Here is a 17,715-nt window from a genome sequence, read left to right as displayed (position 1 = left end):
TGGTGTAGTCCTTTGATTGTGCCAAGGTCTGGTCAAGGGGTAAAGAGAAAATGAGGGAGGCTTGCTCTGAGTGTTGACCTCCTGCGCAGTGTCCTGGAACAGGAGTCTCCTTGACCTGGGCCCCTTGGGCCTCTGCACAGGGGTCAGGGCTGTGCTTCAGATCCTCTTTGCCTTGCCTTCTAGGGAGCCGGCACAGATGAAAAGGCTCTCATCGAGATCCTGGCCACTCGGACCAATGCTGAAATCCAGGCCATCAATGAGGCCTACAAGGAGGGTGAGTGCGGGAGACCTGTGGCCCAGTGCTGCGGGGAGGCCCCAGGGAAGAGCCAGGCCCCCCATCTCCCCAGCTCAGGCGACAAGGCTGTGATGAGCCCCTTGGGTGCGCCCAGCCCTGTGTCTGGGGGAAGGTGCCCCCGAGAGAGTCCCAGCAGGACAAAGGCCTGGAGGTCGAGGAGGGTTTTGACTGGGAGTGGGAGAGAGAGCACGCAGGCCCCCGGAGAGGGGAGGGCGGCTTCATGGGTATGTGGCCTGTGCACTCACACATACCCCTTGTTCAGAAGGCCCTGTGTCTGCATGCTTTACTATCACCATCTTGCAATTCTTCATAACTTTTTAATAAGTGACTACGTATTATTCTGAAGAACCTTGAGTATCAGTCAGAAATGTTTAAGGCTTTTGTCTTCTAAGCAGCTTTAAAATGGTAGAATCTTTGAGCAGGGCAGTGACGGGATCAGAGCTGTGCCTTTGGGTTCAGCCATTGCCATGGAGGGGGGAAGGTAGGAGAGAGTGAAGACAGGGAGGCTGTTGTCTGGGGGAGGGGAGATGCGCTGAGTGCTCAGCAGGGACAGGGACAGAGTGAGGTGATGGACCCGCGGCAAATCAATAGCAGGGTGGCTGGTGGCCCCCAGGAGCTGAGGACACACTCCTTCATCCCCACCACCCCGCCAGCACTGCTCTGGCTTAAATCGGTGCTTCTTGGACCCCTCCCCCACTCTCGGCCAGCAGCCGCTCACACCTCCTTTTCCTGCCTCAGACTATCACAAGTCCCTGGAGGATGCTCTGAGCTCAGACACGTCCGGTCACTTCAAGAGGATCCTCATCTCTCTGGCCACGGTGGGTGAATTCACAGCTCCAGACCTGCTTGGCCCTCTGGGGCCCTTGGTGGGGGAAGGGTTGCTACAACGAGAGGCAGGGGGTTCACTCCTGATGAAAAGAGGATGTCTTCCCCTGCTGCCTCCTAAGATTCTTACCACCGAGGCGGTCGCTACTTGTGCAATGCCTTCTCCATTGTTCACTTTTCAAAGCTGACTTAGTGCCCCCTTCTCCAGGCAGCCCTCCCTGATTGCTCTCAGCCTGGCTTGTTGGGCCCCCAGCTGACAGGACAGAGCCATTGTGGGTGACCTTTCCCTGTGTCATCCATCATCCACGAGCTTCTGTTACCGAGGACCTACTGTATAGCTCAGGGAACTCTACTTGGTGCTCTGTGGTGACCTAAATGGGAAGGAAATCCAAAAAAGAAGGGATACATGTATACGTGGAGCTGATTCACTTTGCTGTACAGTAGAGACTAAGCAACCATACTCCAATAAAAATTAAATAAACACGGGGGGAAAAAAACAGCTGTTACCAGCTCTTGAATTCTCGCAACCCGGGTACCACACCCTGAGGCACAGTTATAGCAAGCTCACTGTGCGACTCCGGCCTTGGGCCAAGTGCCTTCCGAGTGTTCATGTTCATGCTCAAGACCGCCTCCCTGGGAAGGCAGGATCTCTGTCCCCATGTTACAGATGCGGGAGAGCGTTCAGAGAGGTGAGTGGCTGAGTACCACCCTCTGGCTGCTGAGGGACGGAGAGGGTGGATGTTTGGAGGCTGACCTTTCCTTCTGGTCCTGCTGCAGGGGAACCGTGAGGAGGGAGGAGAAGATCGGGAACGGGCCCGGGAAGATGCCCAGGTGAGACACCCCATCCCACCACCCCCTTCCCGCCCAGTGACTCTAGCTGACTTCTGTCCATGCCGGCCCTGGCTGTCTGGGAGTGAGGAAGTTGCCTGGCAGGGCAGAGCTGGTGTGACTTTTTGACACAGACTTTCGGCCCCTTGCAACTCTCCACCCTTAGAAGTGAGACTGTGACAGTTTCCAGAACTTTCAGAGAGAGACTTGGGAGGGTGGTGCTGATTCTACTGACGTTTCCTGTGTGAAGAGTAGAACTCAAGCCCTAGATCCTCAGATCTGAAAGGAACTTGAGGATTGTCTGAGTCAGACTCCTCATATTATAACCGGAAGATGGAGGCCCAAAGAGGGTGAATGACCCCTGAAACTCACACAGCAAATCAGTGGCCCAGGTGGAGTTGGGCCACTGATTGAGCAGGTCTTGGAGCTTACTGGGAAGGGGGCCTGAGTGCTAAAGGTCATTATTTTTTAAATGGGATCCAGGTCGAAGGGAATGTCCTGGGAGCCCTCGAAAGGGAGTTCATTGAGGTCAACCAAGGTCTTCTGCATTGCAAGCAAATTCTTTACTACCTGAGCCACCAGGGAAGCCCTTCCTCCTTAAAACTCACCCCAAATCCATCCTCCATCCCAAAATCCATCCTCCAGAGAGTTCTGCTTGGTGTTTGGGTCTCCCTGGGAAGCTGTGCTTCTAGTTGCTGCCAGCAGGGGGCAATAGTGGGCCTTGCTGGCCGCCACTCTTCAGGAGAGAAGCCGGGAGAGAGAACCTGGGTGGTGTCAACTGAGGGAGCCAGAGCCAGGCCCTGTCCAGCTCAGCTGCTTCTCCAGATTCGCAGGTGCTAGACCCTGATCTTAGTGTGGACTCATTGTCTGACATCTAGAAACATTGGTTTCTCAAGTAATACATATTCTTTTGTAGAAACTTTAGAAAATACCAAAACAAAACCCCATAACCTGCTACTAGTAATAACTATTGTTAATGGAGTATATCATTCTAGTTGTCTTTATGTATTTATAGAAATAGAGTCCTGGTTTATAACAGTTAAAAAATGAATATTTTGTGAATATGGTTACTTTTTTTTTTTAATTTTATCTTTCGGCTGCACCACACAGCATGTGGGATCTTGGTTCCTCAACCAGGGATCAAACCTGTGCCCTGTGCAGTAGACGTTCAGAATCTTAGCCACTGGACTGTCAGGGAAATCCCATATATCATTTTTTAAAAATCAACAGCATCATTTAATGGCTAAATACTGTTCCATCTAAGAATCTGCCAAACTGTTTAACCAGCCCTTTGCCTAGTAACCAACTCTCATCATGTTCATGATTTTTTTTCCTTAGAATAGATTTCTAGAGGTGAGTTGGGAATACTACAAAGTGTACAAAACTTGAAGGCATTTGATATGCAGAGCCAAGGTTCCCCAGAAAAATAATGACATTAGTGCTTGATGGTTTTATACCTCTTCCTTCCCACCCTAAGCTCTTGGAGTCTGGGTCTGTTATGATCAGGTGACATATGTCCGGTATTTACCTGGTGCCCCACAGTATTGCAAATAGCTTCCTCTTTACTTAGTGTTCCCATGTGAGCAATAAATCATGTAAATGATCTCATTATTATAGACCCAGAGTGAAATAAAGAGTTGTGACCATTTTTAGATAATTCAATCTCCAGATTATTTTTTAATACAACAGCTTTATTGAAATATAATTTGCATACCATACTACTGGCCCATTTAAAGTATACAGTTAAGTGGTTGTATCTTCACAGACTTGTGCAGTCATCACTATGGTAATTTTAGAACATTTCATCACCCTAAAAAAAACCCTGTACAAATTGCGTTCCTTTTCATTTCCTCCCAACCCCCCAGCCCTATGCAACCACTAATCTACTGTCTGTTTATATAGATTTGCCTATTCTAGACATTTTATATAAGTGGAATCCTACAATATGTGGCTTTTGTGGCTAGCTTCTTTTACTTTATTATAACATTTTTATACATTTTCATCCATATCATATCATATATCAGTACTACATTCCTTTCCATTGCCAAATAATATTTCATTTCATGGAGATATATATATATATATTTTACCTCCATTAGCTAATAGATGTTTGGGTTGTTTCTACTTTTTTCACGATTATGAATACTACTGTAAACATTTGTGTTTTTATGTGCATGAATATTTTCATTTCCCTTGGTTATATAGGAGTAGCATGTGATACTACTCCTAGGATGGATCATGTGATAACTCTTTTTTTAGCTTTTGGAGGACTTGCCCAGATTAATTTTGGCATGAAGTAGCTGAGCTAATAAGGAAAAGCTCTTGTGTTGACTATCTGGAAAATTATTATAGTAACTCACTGCATTTTTCATATTACAAATATTATGATCTTAAATATGCTTTGCAAAAACAAATATATCTGGGGGTTCTCTGATCTAAACTGAAGAAACTTTGGTACTTTAGGTTCCTTTTTGTTTAATTTTTTTAAACATCTCCCTCTTTTTAAAATAGCAATCCTAGACTTTTTAGCGTAACATTTGAAAAAACTGTGGTAAAATACATTTAGCACATCTTACGATTTACCATCTTAACCTTTTCAAAGTGTAGTTCATCGGTGGTAAGTACATTCATGCTGTTGTGCAGCCATCTCCACCGTCCATCCACTGACCTCTTCATCCTACAAAACTAAAAGTCTATACTCATTAGACAGTAACCACCCACCTCTCTCCCCCCAGCCCCCACAGGCCCTGTTCTTTTTATCTCCATTAAATTGACTACTCTAGGTACCTCACATATTTGAAATCATAATAGTATTTGTCCTTTTCTAACTAATTTCACTTAGCATAATGTCTTCGGGGTTCAACCAGGTTTTGTGTTTTTTTTAATAGATCTTCTTTAAGAGCTTTTATTTATGTATTTATTTTGGCTGTACTGCTCCGCATGTAGGATCTAGTTCCCCAACTAGGGATCAAACCCATGCTCCTTCCAGTAGAAGCGAGGAGTCCTAACCACTGGACTGTCAGGGAAGTCCCAACCAGGTTGTTTTTAATGTGGGAAAGTGTAAATAAAACTGGAAGCAGGGACTTCCCTGGTGGTCCAGTGGCTAACACTCCATGCTCCCAATGCAGGGGGCCAGGGTTCCATCCCTGGTCAAGGAGCTAGATCCCACATGCCATAACTAAGATATGGTGCAGCTAAATAAATAAAAAAAGCAAACAAAGCAACAACAACAAACCCAGAAACATCCCATAATCCTAGTAGCTCTGATAGCTCCTATTTGACTTTTTTCTAAAAAATTAAAATAATGTATTTGCGTGTTGAGAAAATATGAACATAAAATTTCAGGAAAAATACAATGCCAAAGTTCTTCTCCCAGTCCTTCTCTTTAAAGTAATCACTGTCAACAGTATCCTGACTATCCCTCTAGCACAACTTCCCAGTAAATATGTAAGAGTGAGCATACTTTATCTTTTCTTATTGAGGTAAAAGAAACACTTATATGCAACATGGTGTACTTTACTTTCTTGCTTGATTTAAATGGAAGCTCTCTCCTAGCAGTCCTGTAGACCAGTCCCATTCTTTTTACTAGCTGAGTGGATTTCCATTGCTAAATGAACCATAGCTCCATTAACAAGCAATCTAGTAAAGGTTTCCAGTTTTCCTCTATTACCAGTGAGCACCCTTATAGTATATCTCCAAAGATATAGTTGGCTAGTTTATTTGCAAGAGAAATTCCTAGCAACATAGTTGCTTGATCAAAGACATGTGCGTTTTGAACTTTGATAGACATTACAAATTTATGTGGCAAAAATGGTTTCTAAAGAATAAAGCTATTGAGAAGTTTATGAAGAGGATGATTTCAGTCTGCTCAACAGAATAAAGTAGTCAGCAGAGTTTTGGGTAAATAGGCAAAAGCAAAACTCCACCCGGGGGGTGCAGAGGGCTGACTATATTTCGTTCCCAGGCCCTGCGAGTCACAGCCATTTGCCTAACAAAATAGTGTCCTAACCTCAGAACTTTGTGCTCAGCATGATGCAGTGATGGAAGTTCACCCTTGTGAGATGACTGGGGCAGCTGGCATTTTCCCACCTGATCAGCTGCGTGTCCCCACCCCCTAGGCCTCAGCTTTCCTGTGTCCTGTCTGTAACATGAGAGGGTGTGTGACAGGTCTCTGGAGGACCCTTCAACCCCGATGTGGTGAAGGGTGTAGGGACAGGGCACTTCTCACATGGAACTTCTCGGTGACAGGCGAGAGGGGCAGGGTGTCCTGCCCTGTGTCCTCCGGTTATCCCTCCAGTAAGCACGTCCATCGTTAATTCTCAGACCTGTCCTCGTTTTGAGTCCATCTCAAAGATCAGGGGAAGGTGTCCCCCCAGCCCCTCCTTGCCCGCCCCGCATGCCGAGCCGGGCTCCCTCACCTGCACCCCAGTGCCCCCTCTCCAGGCCTCCTCTGACTCTCGCCTTCCCCTCTCTCCCTTCTCTCTCCTCCCTGCCCTCAGGTGGCTGCTGAGATCTTGGTGAGTGCCCTGTTCTTCACCCGGGTTTTAATGGTCTGAGTCTGGCTGTGCCTCTGGGTGGGGCTGAGCGGGCAGAGTCAGGCACGATTTGGGGGCCTGCCCCCCAGGTTCTCTCTCTCCCCTTCAGGACCTCCAAAGAACCCCACTGCATGAAAAATGGGCTGGGCAACTTCACCACTCAACCACCCGCCAGAATGGTGCTATATGCCACCAGCTGTGAATGGTGCTTTAAATGGACTCTCATTTTAACCCCAAATGAGTTGTTTTATTTTTTACTTTCTGAATGCGCCTTGTGGCCTGTGGGGTCCCAGTTTCCTGGCCAGGGATCAAACCCTCGCCCCCTGCAGTGGGAGCACAGAGTGTTGATTGCTGAACCACCAGGGAAGTTCCCAAATTGAGTTATTTTAAAGGAAATTTCATATTGATGTAAATAGAACTGACCCGAAGATCACTGTGGAAATAAATAAGTGGTGTGTAAACACGTTTGCCTGTTTACCACACTTGGGGAAACACTGGCTAGGCCATCTTTCCTTGCACACATGCACACACACACTTCCCCAGAGAGGCTTTCAGAGGGGTTTAAAGATGGAAGAAGAATCTGAGTCTCCATGCCCAGTCCGTGCTTGCCTTTCCCCCGGGCCCAGTCCTGTGTCCCCAAGGCTAAGGTGGGGGTGCTCTGTGCTCTGGGTGAGTCCACGTGGTCCCTGAGAGCTGGAGAGGGGATGTGGAGACTGAGGAAGGGCCTCCTTGGGTGACTGGGTTAGCCCAGCTTCTCACCGCCCTCGACCCAGACAGACATGGAAGTGAAAAACAACCAAGGCTTTCTTGTGTCTCCCCTCCCCATTCTTGTCCCCACCTGGGCTCTGCAGGAAATAGCAGACACGACCAGTGGAGACAAATCTTCCCTGGAGACACGATTCATGATGATCCTCTGCACTCGGAGCTATCCGCACCTCCGGAGAGGTGAGGCCCAACTCCCTCCCCTCCCAAGGCAGCGGGAAGATCCCCAACCCTTGACAGGAGGAGCCAGCTGCCCACCTACCCACCCCTTACCCCTGCAAGGGAGTTTGTTGGCTGACGGGGACTCAGGAACCCCAGGGTCTGGTCCTGGCTGTGCTGCTAACAGCATCATTGAGCCTTGGGCCAACTCTCCTCACCTCCTTAAGGAAACACAGGTGGTGTCTGGGATAAAGGATGGCAGGTGGCTTTTGCCTCCAAGGCCAACTCTATGGGGTTCATAGTGGCTGCCTAGAATGCTATGTTGAGAAGGATTTGAAGGTTCTGTGTCACGGCTCTTTGGTGACATCTGCCAGGAGCCAGGCAGTGAAGGGTGGTGATGACAGAGACCACGTGCATGTCTTAGAGACACACTCAGGCTGCCACATGCACCGCTGTTTGCGGCGACCCTGACATTAGGCGGTTGTGAGGTGCCCTTGCTACTAAGACAGTGACATTTTAACGTGCACGTGACTGGTACTTGCCAGTGAAATACTTAAGGGGCTTTAGCACAGTGACTAAAAGAATAGACTTGGGAGCTGGACTGGCTTGATTCGAATCTCCCACATATCAGTCATGTGACCCTGGGCAAGTTACTGAATATCTGTGCCTTCCTTCCCTTCCCTATAAATATGGGATTTTAATTCTACCTCACATGACTGTTGTGAGGATGCAAAAAATAATAATGCACCAAAGTGCTTGATACCTGATAACTTCCTTAGTGTTATCATTGTGATTACTTGCATTAATCTCTATCCCAACTTGACTCGGGAGGAAAGGGGGGCCCAGAAAGGGGGAGGGGTTCACCCAAGGTCCTTTGATGAGCTTGGGGGACAGCTGTGAATAGCATGTATGCTCCTTCTACTACCCCAACCTGAGTTCCTGAAACTTGCCTGAAGCTCTGGGGCAGTGTCTGACTTGATACAGGCTTGGCTCAGAGCTCAAGGCAGCCTTGAGGTCAGAATGTTTCTTCCACAGCAGCCCTGCCCAGTGGATTTAGGTCTGGGCTGCAGCCACGCCAGCTGCTGCTGGGTGGGGGAAAGGATAGTGTCCCCCAAAACCCCGCATCAGAGCTCACCTCCCACCTCCGGGGCTTCTCTTGGGGCCAGTCTTCCAGGAGTTCGTCAAGATGACCAACTATGACGTGGAGCACACCATCAAGAAGGAGATGTCCGGGGATGTCCGAGACGTGTTTGTGGCCATTGGTAACTGGCGGGGACCAAGGGCAAGGGCTGGGGAGGGACAGGAAGCATGTCCAGAGTCCCTGGATGAGTGTGGCCTTTGCAACTTCTTTAACTACTAGTTCCGGAAAATAAGCACTGCCACTTCTTGGGGTCTGCCGGTGTGTGATTGGCGGGGTAACATGAGGACTCGTTCTAGGCGGCGGGGCAGGATAAGGAAAGAGCTCTCTCTGGGGAGGTAGCTGGGAGGGTGATGGCTGGGCTGGGGTTCAGTGTCCTGCAGGTCTAGGGTGTGTATGCGCACACACACCTTTTCCTCCTCCCAGCACCTGGATCCCTTTGGCTACTCTCTTATTGCATAATATTAGTTCTTGCCTTTGAAAAGTCTTTCCGCTTTTGGATCTCAATTCTCCATGTATACAAATGACTGAGTAGATACAAGCAAAGGTCAGATTTGTTTTTATTAGCATTAGTGATTAGCAGTATCTTATGACTACAATACAATGCGTTGTATTGATGCACTTTTTTTTTTAATCTTACCTTGAGGTATCAGTGGAAGGTTTTCACATAATTGCCATCAATTACAGGATGCCTCTTGATTTTAGGGACTTCAAAAGCCAGGAAAAGTTATTTTAGAACATAGGAAGCAGAGGTGTTATTGTCATGATGTTATTGTTTAATTTATAGTGGATCTTTACCATCTGGGAACAACACTTAGGAGACAGAATAGCATAGTAAATCCAGGTAGAGTCACATCTGTGCCACTTATTAGCTGTGCAGTTATATCCTTTAGCAGGTCATGAAAACCCTGTGCCTCAGTTGTCCTCTGAAAAGTGGATGTGATAATAGTACCAGATTTAAAGGAGTTAATTATACGACACAAAAAACACAGCCTCCTGGCACATAAAAGGCACTGGATAAATATTAACTTCTATTGTTATTTCCTGTCAGGCCCTACGTGAAGTTAGTTGCACACAGCTTTGTTTGAATCCTCACAAAGTGCTTTTATCTGCTTATTTTACAAAGTGGGATGCTGGGGTTCAGCAAGGTTATATATCAGTAGTGGAAGCAGGACTGGAACCAGAGGCTATCTGAGCCCAAAGCACAGGCTCGTATTAATCCCAGAGAAATTGGTCTGTGGAGACACATCTAGACCTTGCTCTCCTCGTGTTGCTCCCGCTTTCCTCTTTTTCCACCTAGAACACGTGTATGTACATGTGTGTGCATAGACGTTCCGCTCCACTTCACTCCATCCCATGGCAGGCCCCGGGGTCCTTTGAAGGAGGTGGGTGGGCTTCAGGTTCCAGGGAAGGCTTTCCGGGTTGGTTGCAGAAGATGGAAGTTTCTGCCCAGTCTCCTTAACCACACTGACTGAGCCCACGCTTGCAGTCAGGGCAGGCTCCTTGGAGAAGGTGACAGGACTGGGGATGTGGATTTGGGGAGGTAGAGTAGTGGAGGGCAGACAGGAAACTTCTCCTTACCTGGGGGAAACAGAGGAGATGAGAGAACAAAGGGAGACAGGAGCTTTGATTTTCAGGTCGAGGAGCTTGGGTTTTGTTTAGGATGTGGTAGGGAACGACATATGGACCCAGGAAGGTCAGTATATAATGTGGTCTTTCCCGCAGGGTCCCGAGCCTGCCTGCAGGGGTGGGTACATGCATGAGTGTGCCCTTGGGATGCACGGCTCCAGCCTCTTGGCCCCTGCCCTCCTCATAGAGATACTTTTACATCCAGAGTCATTCTAACGTTCTGGCTCTAGCATCTGAAACCTCCTCCTTAAGCTACCTGAGACACCCCTTCTGATCCCTATGAGCTCTGGGGCCTTGGAATCCAGCAGCTGCTGAGGGCTAGAGACCCACCCGCCACCCCCAGCCTTGGAGGGTGGGAGGTTGTTACATCAGGCAAGCAGCATTTGGGGTGGCGCTAGGTAGATTGATGCAAACATGTGCAGACTCAGGCAATCCTCAGCCCCGGGGATTGGCAGTGCCCTAAATTACACTGACAGTCTTTCTTTGGCGTAGTGTTTCTCTCCATCAGGAGTTCTCAAACATTAGGCTGTACCACAATGAGGTGTGCAACCAGCCAGGTTTGTGCTAACACCAGGAATGCCCCAGGCAAAGTGGGGTGAGCTGGTCACCCACCTTCCAAGGTCCAGATTCAGCACATCCTGGGGGTGGGACACAAGAATGTACATTTCTACCAGGTTCTCAGTTGATGCAGACAACTTCTAGGAACTAAACTGAGAACTTCTGCTTGAAATATTTCTTGAACCTGAGTCTCTAGGGTGGAGCCTAAAACCTGAGTTTTACTCAAGTTCTTCTTTGATTCTGTTGCACTTAGAAGTCTGAGGCCCTGTACCGTGGCTTCGCGAGTGGTTTCTTCCCTTTGAGTCCTCTGCGAGCCTTGGTTAACTACAAGCACCTCAGCAGGAAACGAGAGGCAGCTGAGTGAGAGCCAGGTCCATGGATGAGACAGAGGAGGAGGTGTCAGGAGGGGGAGTGAAGGTGTCAGGCCTGGGGGTGACCCTGGCTTGGCCACGACCCTGGGCACAGGTTGCACGGAGAGGATATGCTCCTTCAGTAGCAGCATCAGCAGCCCATGGTCGGGCCACACCTCCTCTGACCAAGTGCCCTGCATCTCTTTCTTCTTCCTACCAGTTCAAAGTGTCAAGAACAAGCCTCTCTTCTTTGCCGACAAACTTTACAAATCCATGAAGGTAAGAAAACTTACTCGTGTGTTCTTTTCCCCTTGAGCACCTCCACCCCTATCAGCACAGGTGGGCACCACCTGCCGGGCCTGGAGTTGGGGTGGCTTCCGCCTGATTGATGTTTCTCAGCCTCTGTCCCAGGCCTGGTTCTAGGTGAGCAGTTCTCCACCAGGGGTCACGATGCCCCCTGGGGAACCCCTGGGCAACGTTCAGATGCATCTGGGTGTCACAGCTGGGGGAGTGTTGCTTTTGGCCTCCGGTGGGTAGAGAACAGAAATGCTGCTAAGCAGCCTCCAATGCACACACACAAGCCCCACAGCAGAGAATGGTCTGGTCCCAGATGCCGAGGTTGACAAGCGTATTCTGGGAATTTGAAAAGGACAGTCTCTGCCCCCCTGGCACTCCCATTCTAGCAAGTGAAACAGTGTCTCCTGTGACAAATGATCACAAAAGGAAGCGAGTGCTCAGCTCTGGGACTAGCTCTGGCTTTCTGAAAACCCAGGCCACTCTGGCCAGCCTCCCAACCCAACAGTGGAGTCCCAGCTGCTGACAGAGGCTGGACATTCTGTTTAGTGGGAGTGAGCCTGGGACCCCTCTTAGTCTTCTGTCCCCAAACATGACAACCATCTCTTGAGCCCTGGCCATGTGCAGCCCTGACTCCTCAGCTGGTGTTCTGAGCTCCCTGGGGGGCAGAGGTGGGCCTTGGCTGCCCATATATTCCGTGTTCTGTGTCTGCTCCTTGGATGCCCTGTATTAGTTTCCCAGGGCTGCTGTCACAAATTGAGTGACAACAGTGTATTCTTTCACAATTCTGGAGGCCAGAAGCCCAAAATGAAGGTGTTGGCAGGATGGGTTCCTCCTGGAGGCCCTAAGGGAGAAAAGCTCTCCCATGCCTTTCCCCCAGCTTCCGATGGTTGCCTGGAACCCTCGTGTTTCCTGGCTTGTGGCTGAGTCCCTCCAGTCTCTGCCTTTATCTGGGTGTATGTCCACGTGTCCTTCATGTAAGGACACCAGTCACTGGATCTTGGGCTCACCCCAATGCAGTATGTCCTCTACTAATTTCATGTGCAAAGACGCTATTTCCAAAGTAGGTCACCTGTAAAGCTCCAGGTGGACATGAATTCGGGGAGCATGCTGTTCAGCTCACATAGGCAATTGTTGCCTCTGTCTGGCCAGTCCTAGGCACAGGGGAGTTGGAGTCAGGGCTGTTTATGGAAGACAGAAGCAGGATGTCCCACCCCGGGTTGCAGGGGAAATGGACAGGAGCAGATGGACACCCACGAGCTCCTGCCTGACCTAGCCCCCTTCCTCCTCCTGCCCTGTCTCCCTGGCACCTGACTCCACCAGGGTGCTGGCACGGATGAGAAGACCCTCACCAGGATCATGGTCTCGCGGAGTGAGATCGACCTGCTCAACATCCGGCGGGAGTTCATCGAGAAATACGACAAGTCTCTCCACCAAGCCATTGAGGTGAGGGGCAGGCGGGATGAGAGGTCAGGGGGTAGGGGGGAGTGTCAGATGCTCCAACATAGAAGTTCTTATTGTTCCCAGAGTGTCACCTCTTAGAACAACCAAGACATTGCTAAATGAGAGGAGATCTACCTTACTGTCCATACCAAGATAAATTCCAGATGGACCAAAGGCTTATAATTTAGGATTTCCCAAATAAAACAAGAGCCCCTTTTCTTGCTTTTTAAAAGCAATTTTATTGAATCATAATTTACAGACCACAAAATTCACCTGTTTTAAGGGCATGAGTCAGTAATGTCTCCTCCACAGTTCAGTGTTTTCATCACCCCACTGTCGTCCCTTGTACCTGCTTCCACTGCCTGCTCTAGGCAACTTTCAAGTGACTTTCCGTCTCTAAAAACTTGCCTTTTCTGACTATCTCATGTCAATGGAATCAGGTATAATATGTCTAGCTTTTTCGTTTATGAAGCCTGTTTCTTTGATGTTGAGATTGACCAAGATCTTAAAGCTTGATGCTATACTTGGTTGACAAGACCATGGCGAAGCTCACAGGCAGTCTCAGACAGACTTGGTGGAGATGTGAATTGGTAGAACATGTTTATTATTTTTTCTTCCAGTTTTACTGAGATGTAATTGACATATGATGTAATTGACATATAACACTATATAAGTTTAAGGGTACAATATAAAGATTTGACTTGTATATATCATGAAATGCTTATCACAATAACTTTAGTGAACATCCATCGTGTTATATAGAAACAAAATTAAAGAAGTAGAAAAATGTTTTTTGTGTGTAATGAGAACTTTTAGGATTTACTCCCAACTTTTGTATATTATTATATAATTTTTATATATTATATATTACAGCAGTGTTAATTATATGTTTCATGTTGTACATTGCATCCCTAGTGCTTATAACTGGAAGTTTGTACTTCTTGACTACATCATCCAGTTCCTCCTCCTGCCACCTACAAATCTGAACTGATTCCTATGAGTTTATTTGTTTTTGAGTTATAATTGATCTATAACCCTCGGTTATTTCCTATTATACAATGTAGTGATTTTTTTTCTATACATTTCAAAATGATCACCACAGTAAGTCTACTTAAAATGTGTCACCATACAAAAGTATTAGTTATTGATTGTATTTACCACACTATACATTTCATACCCGTGACTTTCATTTTAATTGGCAACTAGAAGTTTGTACCTCCAATCTCCCTCACCTTTTTCTTTCCTCCCTCTCTCCCCTCTCCTCTGCCAATTGCTATTTGCTCTCTGTATCTATAGCTCTTTATTTTTTGTTAGATTCTGAGTATAAATGAAACTATACAGTATTTTTCTGACTTACTTCACGTAGCACAATAATCTCTAGGGCCATCTATGTTCTTAGAAATGGCGAGCTTTCATCTTTATGGCTGAGTGATATTCCATTGCATGTATATACTACATCTTTTTCATCTATTCACCAGTTGATGGGCACTTGGGCTGCCTCCACTCCTTAGCTATTGTAAATAATGCTGCTGTGAACATAGGGGTGCATATATCTTTTCTAAGTAATGTTTGTTTTCTTTGGATAAACACCCAGGAGTGAAATTGCTGAAACATATGGTCGTTCTATTTTTAATTTTTTGAGGAATCTCCATACTTTTTCCATAGTGGCCTGTTTGGCTGAAAGTTTTACTTTCATTTTAGGTCTGAAGGACTCATTAACAAAAGAAACCACTCATTACACACACAATAAACAATTTTAATATTTAATAAAGGATTATTTGACTTAATTTCATGTACAGTCATTTAAAGAAAAGAAATAGAAACGATCGAGAAAGGTAATAGCATATACATCACCACACTGAGCCGAAACCCACATTCAGACTTGAATAGTGCTGGGAAGTTCCAAGTAAAAGCAATCTGGTGTCTCAATGGGAAAAAGGTCTCTGGTGGTGCATCCACCCCACAGGTGAGCTCTGGGGGCTCCCGATTATAATCCCAGGCTATAGACTGGTATCATCATCAGTTTGTACACAAAAATGCAGCTCTGGTTTTCCTATAACATTTATAATGCTGTTTGTTTCACTTTGTGAATCATAAGACTTCTTCAATACTAGGGGGCTGGCCAGGCCTCCAGGACCTCAAGAACCTCCGAGACCTACCCCCCTTCTTACGCAAAGTGCTGCTTATGTGCTTGCAGGCAGGCACGTAGTCTAGGCAAGGTCAGAGTCAGTCAGAGGCCTGCTTCTTAAGCCTAAATAAGGCTACCTCCATTTCCGTTTCCCTAACATAAACCTAATGATGTTCACATAAATTTCTGCAAGGGCTGGTACCCAGCAAGTGCTCAATAATGTTTGCTCAAATAAGGGATCACATGTATTAATGATCTTGGGGGGAGAGTATTAGCAGAGTATAAGGGAAGAGGCCAGAATAGAGGGCTTCACAGCAGAGGGGGCACCTGATGGCAGACAGGGTTTGGGGGCAGTGCAGAGGGCATGCTGGATGCAGGAGTGGTAGGCATTTAGGTAGTAAGATGCTCAAGATGCTTCCAGAAGGAAAGGAGGGAGGTGAAGCCACAGAGCTTCATGAGGGTCAGGCCACACAAGGCCTTGAGGCCAGGCTGAGAGCTTGAACATCTTCCCTGAGGCTAACGGGGAGCCATAGAAGGGACGTGGGGGCATTTGTGTGTCGGGGGTGACATCCAGGCTGAGAGCAGCTGGGAGGAGGGGGCCTTGAGGTCATCGGTATTGTTCCACTCACTCTGCTCTCCCTCTGACCCTGCCAGGGTGACACCTCCGGGCACTTCCTGAAGGCCTTGCTGGCCATCTGTGGAGGCGAGGACTGAGGCCACTGTTGTTCGCGGGCACCTCTGCTGAGAGATGGTCAGCAGCACCGCCTGCCACGACCCAGCCCGCTGCTCCAGCTTCAGAGACTAAAGAAGGGACAGGGTGGGGGGAGGGGTCAGGGTGGGTGCTTGTCTTCAGCTGGGGTTTAGGGAAAACTCCCACTCCCATGAGCCACTGAGGGCCCCGCACAGTCACCCCTGCTCACGTCTAAGTGGCCGAAGAACCGGAACCATCGATCCCATCCACCTCCACTCCCCATCCTCCTCCTCCTCACGCCTTCCCAGCTTCCATCCCTTGTCACAGCCCCTGCCCTGGTCTGGGCTTTATCGAAGCCAAAAACATACTGAGCCTCTGTCTGTGAAGTGAGTGCTGTGTGTGTGCTTTTATGGTGGGGTGTGGTGGCAGGTGCCAGTTCTAGGGGAGGGGAGGGAGGAGGAAATGTGTCGAGCCAGCTGACAGTCCTCCCACTGTTTCACTGCCACCTCATCCCGATTGTTGTGTTAGAGCACTGGACCAGGAGCACAGAGACCTGGGTTTAAGTTTGCACCCGCCTCACACCTGCTTTGTGACCTTACGCCAGTCTCTTTCCCTCCCCGAGTCTCTCTTTTCTTATCCACAAAATACGGGTTCGACAAAAAGATCTTGGCTTATTCTTCTACACTGACATTCTAGGATGTGCCTCCAAATCGTTCCCTTTCCATTTCTTCTCTCTTTAAATAGAGATATGCAGGTACATAAATGCATTTCCAAGGGGGATCTGTGATTTTGATGTAGAACCTGCAGCCTGAGTTGTCGCCATTGGAGCCAAGGTGTTAAGCTGCCCGGGAGTGGCTTCTGTCTTTCCACCCTTTCCTGGGAATCCCAAACAAGGGTCAGAGCTTGGGTCCAGACTGAGAAGGCTGGCCCTGCTGGCTCTAGGTTTCAGGTCCCTTCTTTCTCCTCTGCTGCCTGGATGTTGCTCTGTGAGCTCTTCGTCTGTTAACCTCTGAGCCCAGACTTCCTCTTTTGAACTCTTCAGGGGCACCAGATGTGATCGTGATCTGGGGAGGCCTGTGGAAAGCTTCTACTTTGTGAAGATCAGTGATCAACAGGTCAGCTGCACTTTCTCCATCTCCCTGACCTCAGCTCTGGTTCTGCTCTGGGACTCAGATCTCAAATTGCCCAGCACCACGGCATGTGGGTGCCTGGGGGCTGGAGGGCTCTGCTCCCTGTCCCGGCTGACCTGCCCCCTCCTCCTGCAGTTCAGTGTGTGTTTATTCACTGATCAGGGAACAGGGTGAGGGGTGCTGGGAAACACGCTGGTCTGGTCTTTTTCCCTAGCTGCACTGTGTGTGGTGTGGGGGAATCTTAGTTCAGTGATCAGGGATTGAACCTGTGCCCCCAGCAGCAGAAGCTCAGAGTCTTAACCCCTGGACCACCAGGGAAGTCCCAAGTCTGGTCGTGTGTGACCTTGGACCAGCTCCTGTCCTCTCTGGGTCTCTGTCTTCATGTGTGCCGTGAGGGGTTGGACCTAACAGTTTTGAAGAGCCCTCTCTCCATCTGAACGTAATGAGTCTGAAAGTCAGGCAGTTACCGTGTGTCTTCCCCACTTCCTTCCCTCCACCAGGCTGTGAGCCCAAACTCTGTGAGGGTCAGCTGAGACTTGTTTGGGTATTTGCCCAATTTGATTGTTACCATAGGTAAATTAACATGGTGATTCAGAGCTGTGGAGTCAGACCTTTGCCACTGACTGACTGTGAGCATGTTATCTCTCTGAGCCTCAGTTTCCTCGTCTCTAAGACAGGGCCCAGTCGCACCTCTGGCACAGCCTTTGTGGAGTAAATGAGATAGTTTGTGGAAGTTCAGGGCTGCCTGGCCCAGAGTGAGGGGCTGGGACCACCCACCCTGAGCCAGGCGCCACTGCCGGAGCTGAGAGGTGGCATCCAAGATGTTTCCTTGAGCTTTGCTTTCAGGAAGTTGTCAGCAGTGAATCACAGAGGCATCCCAAAACAAATACGACAGTGTCCTAAAAATACGCACTGAGGGAAGAATAGGTTGAGGGTGGGAGTGGTGGAAT

The 17,715-nt window shown here is 48.3% G+C and overlaps 1 protein-coding gene across 2 annotated transcripts in view; it reads left to right on the top strand.

Moving 5' to 3' along the window:
- ANXA6 (annexin A6) overlaps positions 1-16,021 on the top strand; it is a 47,719-nt gene extending 31,698 nt beyond the window's left edge. For both annotated transcript variants that reach the window (XM_061151768.1, XM_061151769.1), the window contains exons 18-25: positions 184-274; positions 1,034-1,113; positions 1,898-1,951; positions 7,335-7,428; positions 8,571-8,666; positions 11,300-11,358; positions 12,697-12,819; positions 15,599-16,021. In XM_061151768.1, the coding sequence (XP_061007751.1) occupies positions 184-274; positions 1,034-1,113; positions 1,898-1,951; positions 7,335-7,428; positions 8,571-8,666; positions 11,300-11,358; positions 12,697-12,819; positions 15,599-15,658 (657 nt within the window). In that variant the 3' untranslated portion in view covers positions 15,659-16,021. The remainder of the gene's footprint in view (positions 1-183; positions 275-1,033; positions 1,114-1,897; positions 1,952-7,334; positions 7,429-8,570; positions 8,667-11,299; positions 11,359-12,696; positions 12,820-15,598) is intronic.
- The last annotated feature ends 1,694 nt before the right edge of the window (positions 16,022-17,715 follow it).

This window comes from Dama dama, chromosome 9 (genome assembly GCF_033118175.1).
Source record: "Dama dama isolate Ldn47 chromosome 9, ASM3311817v1, whole genome shotgun sequence".
Classification (NCBI taxonomy): domain Eukaryota; kingdom Metazoa; phylum Chordata; class Mammalia; order Artiodactyla; family Cervidae; genus Dama; species Dama dama.
Note: the sequence above shows the minus strand (reverse complement) of the source record. Positions and strands in the feature narration are given on the sequence as shown.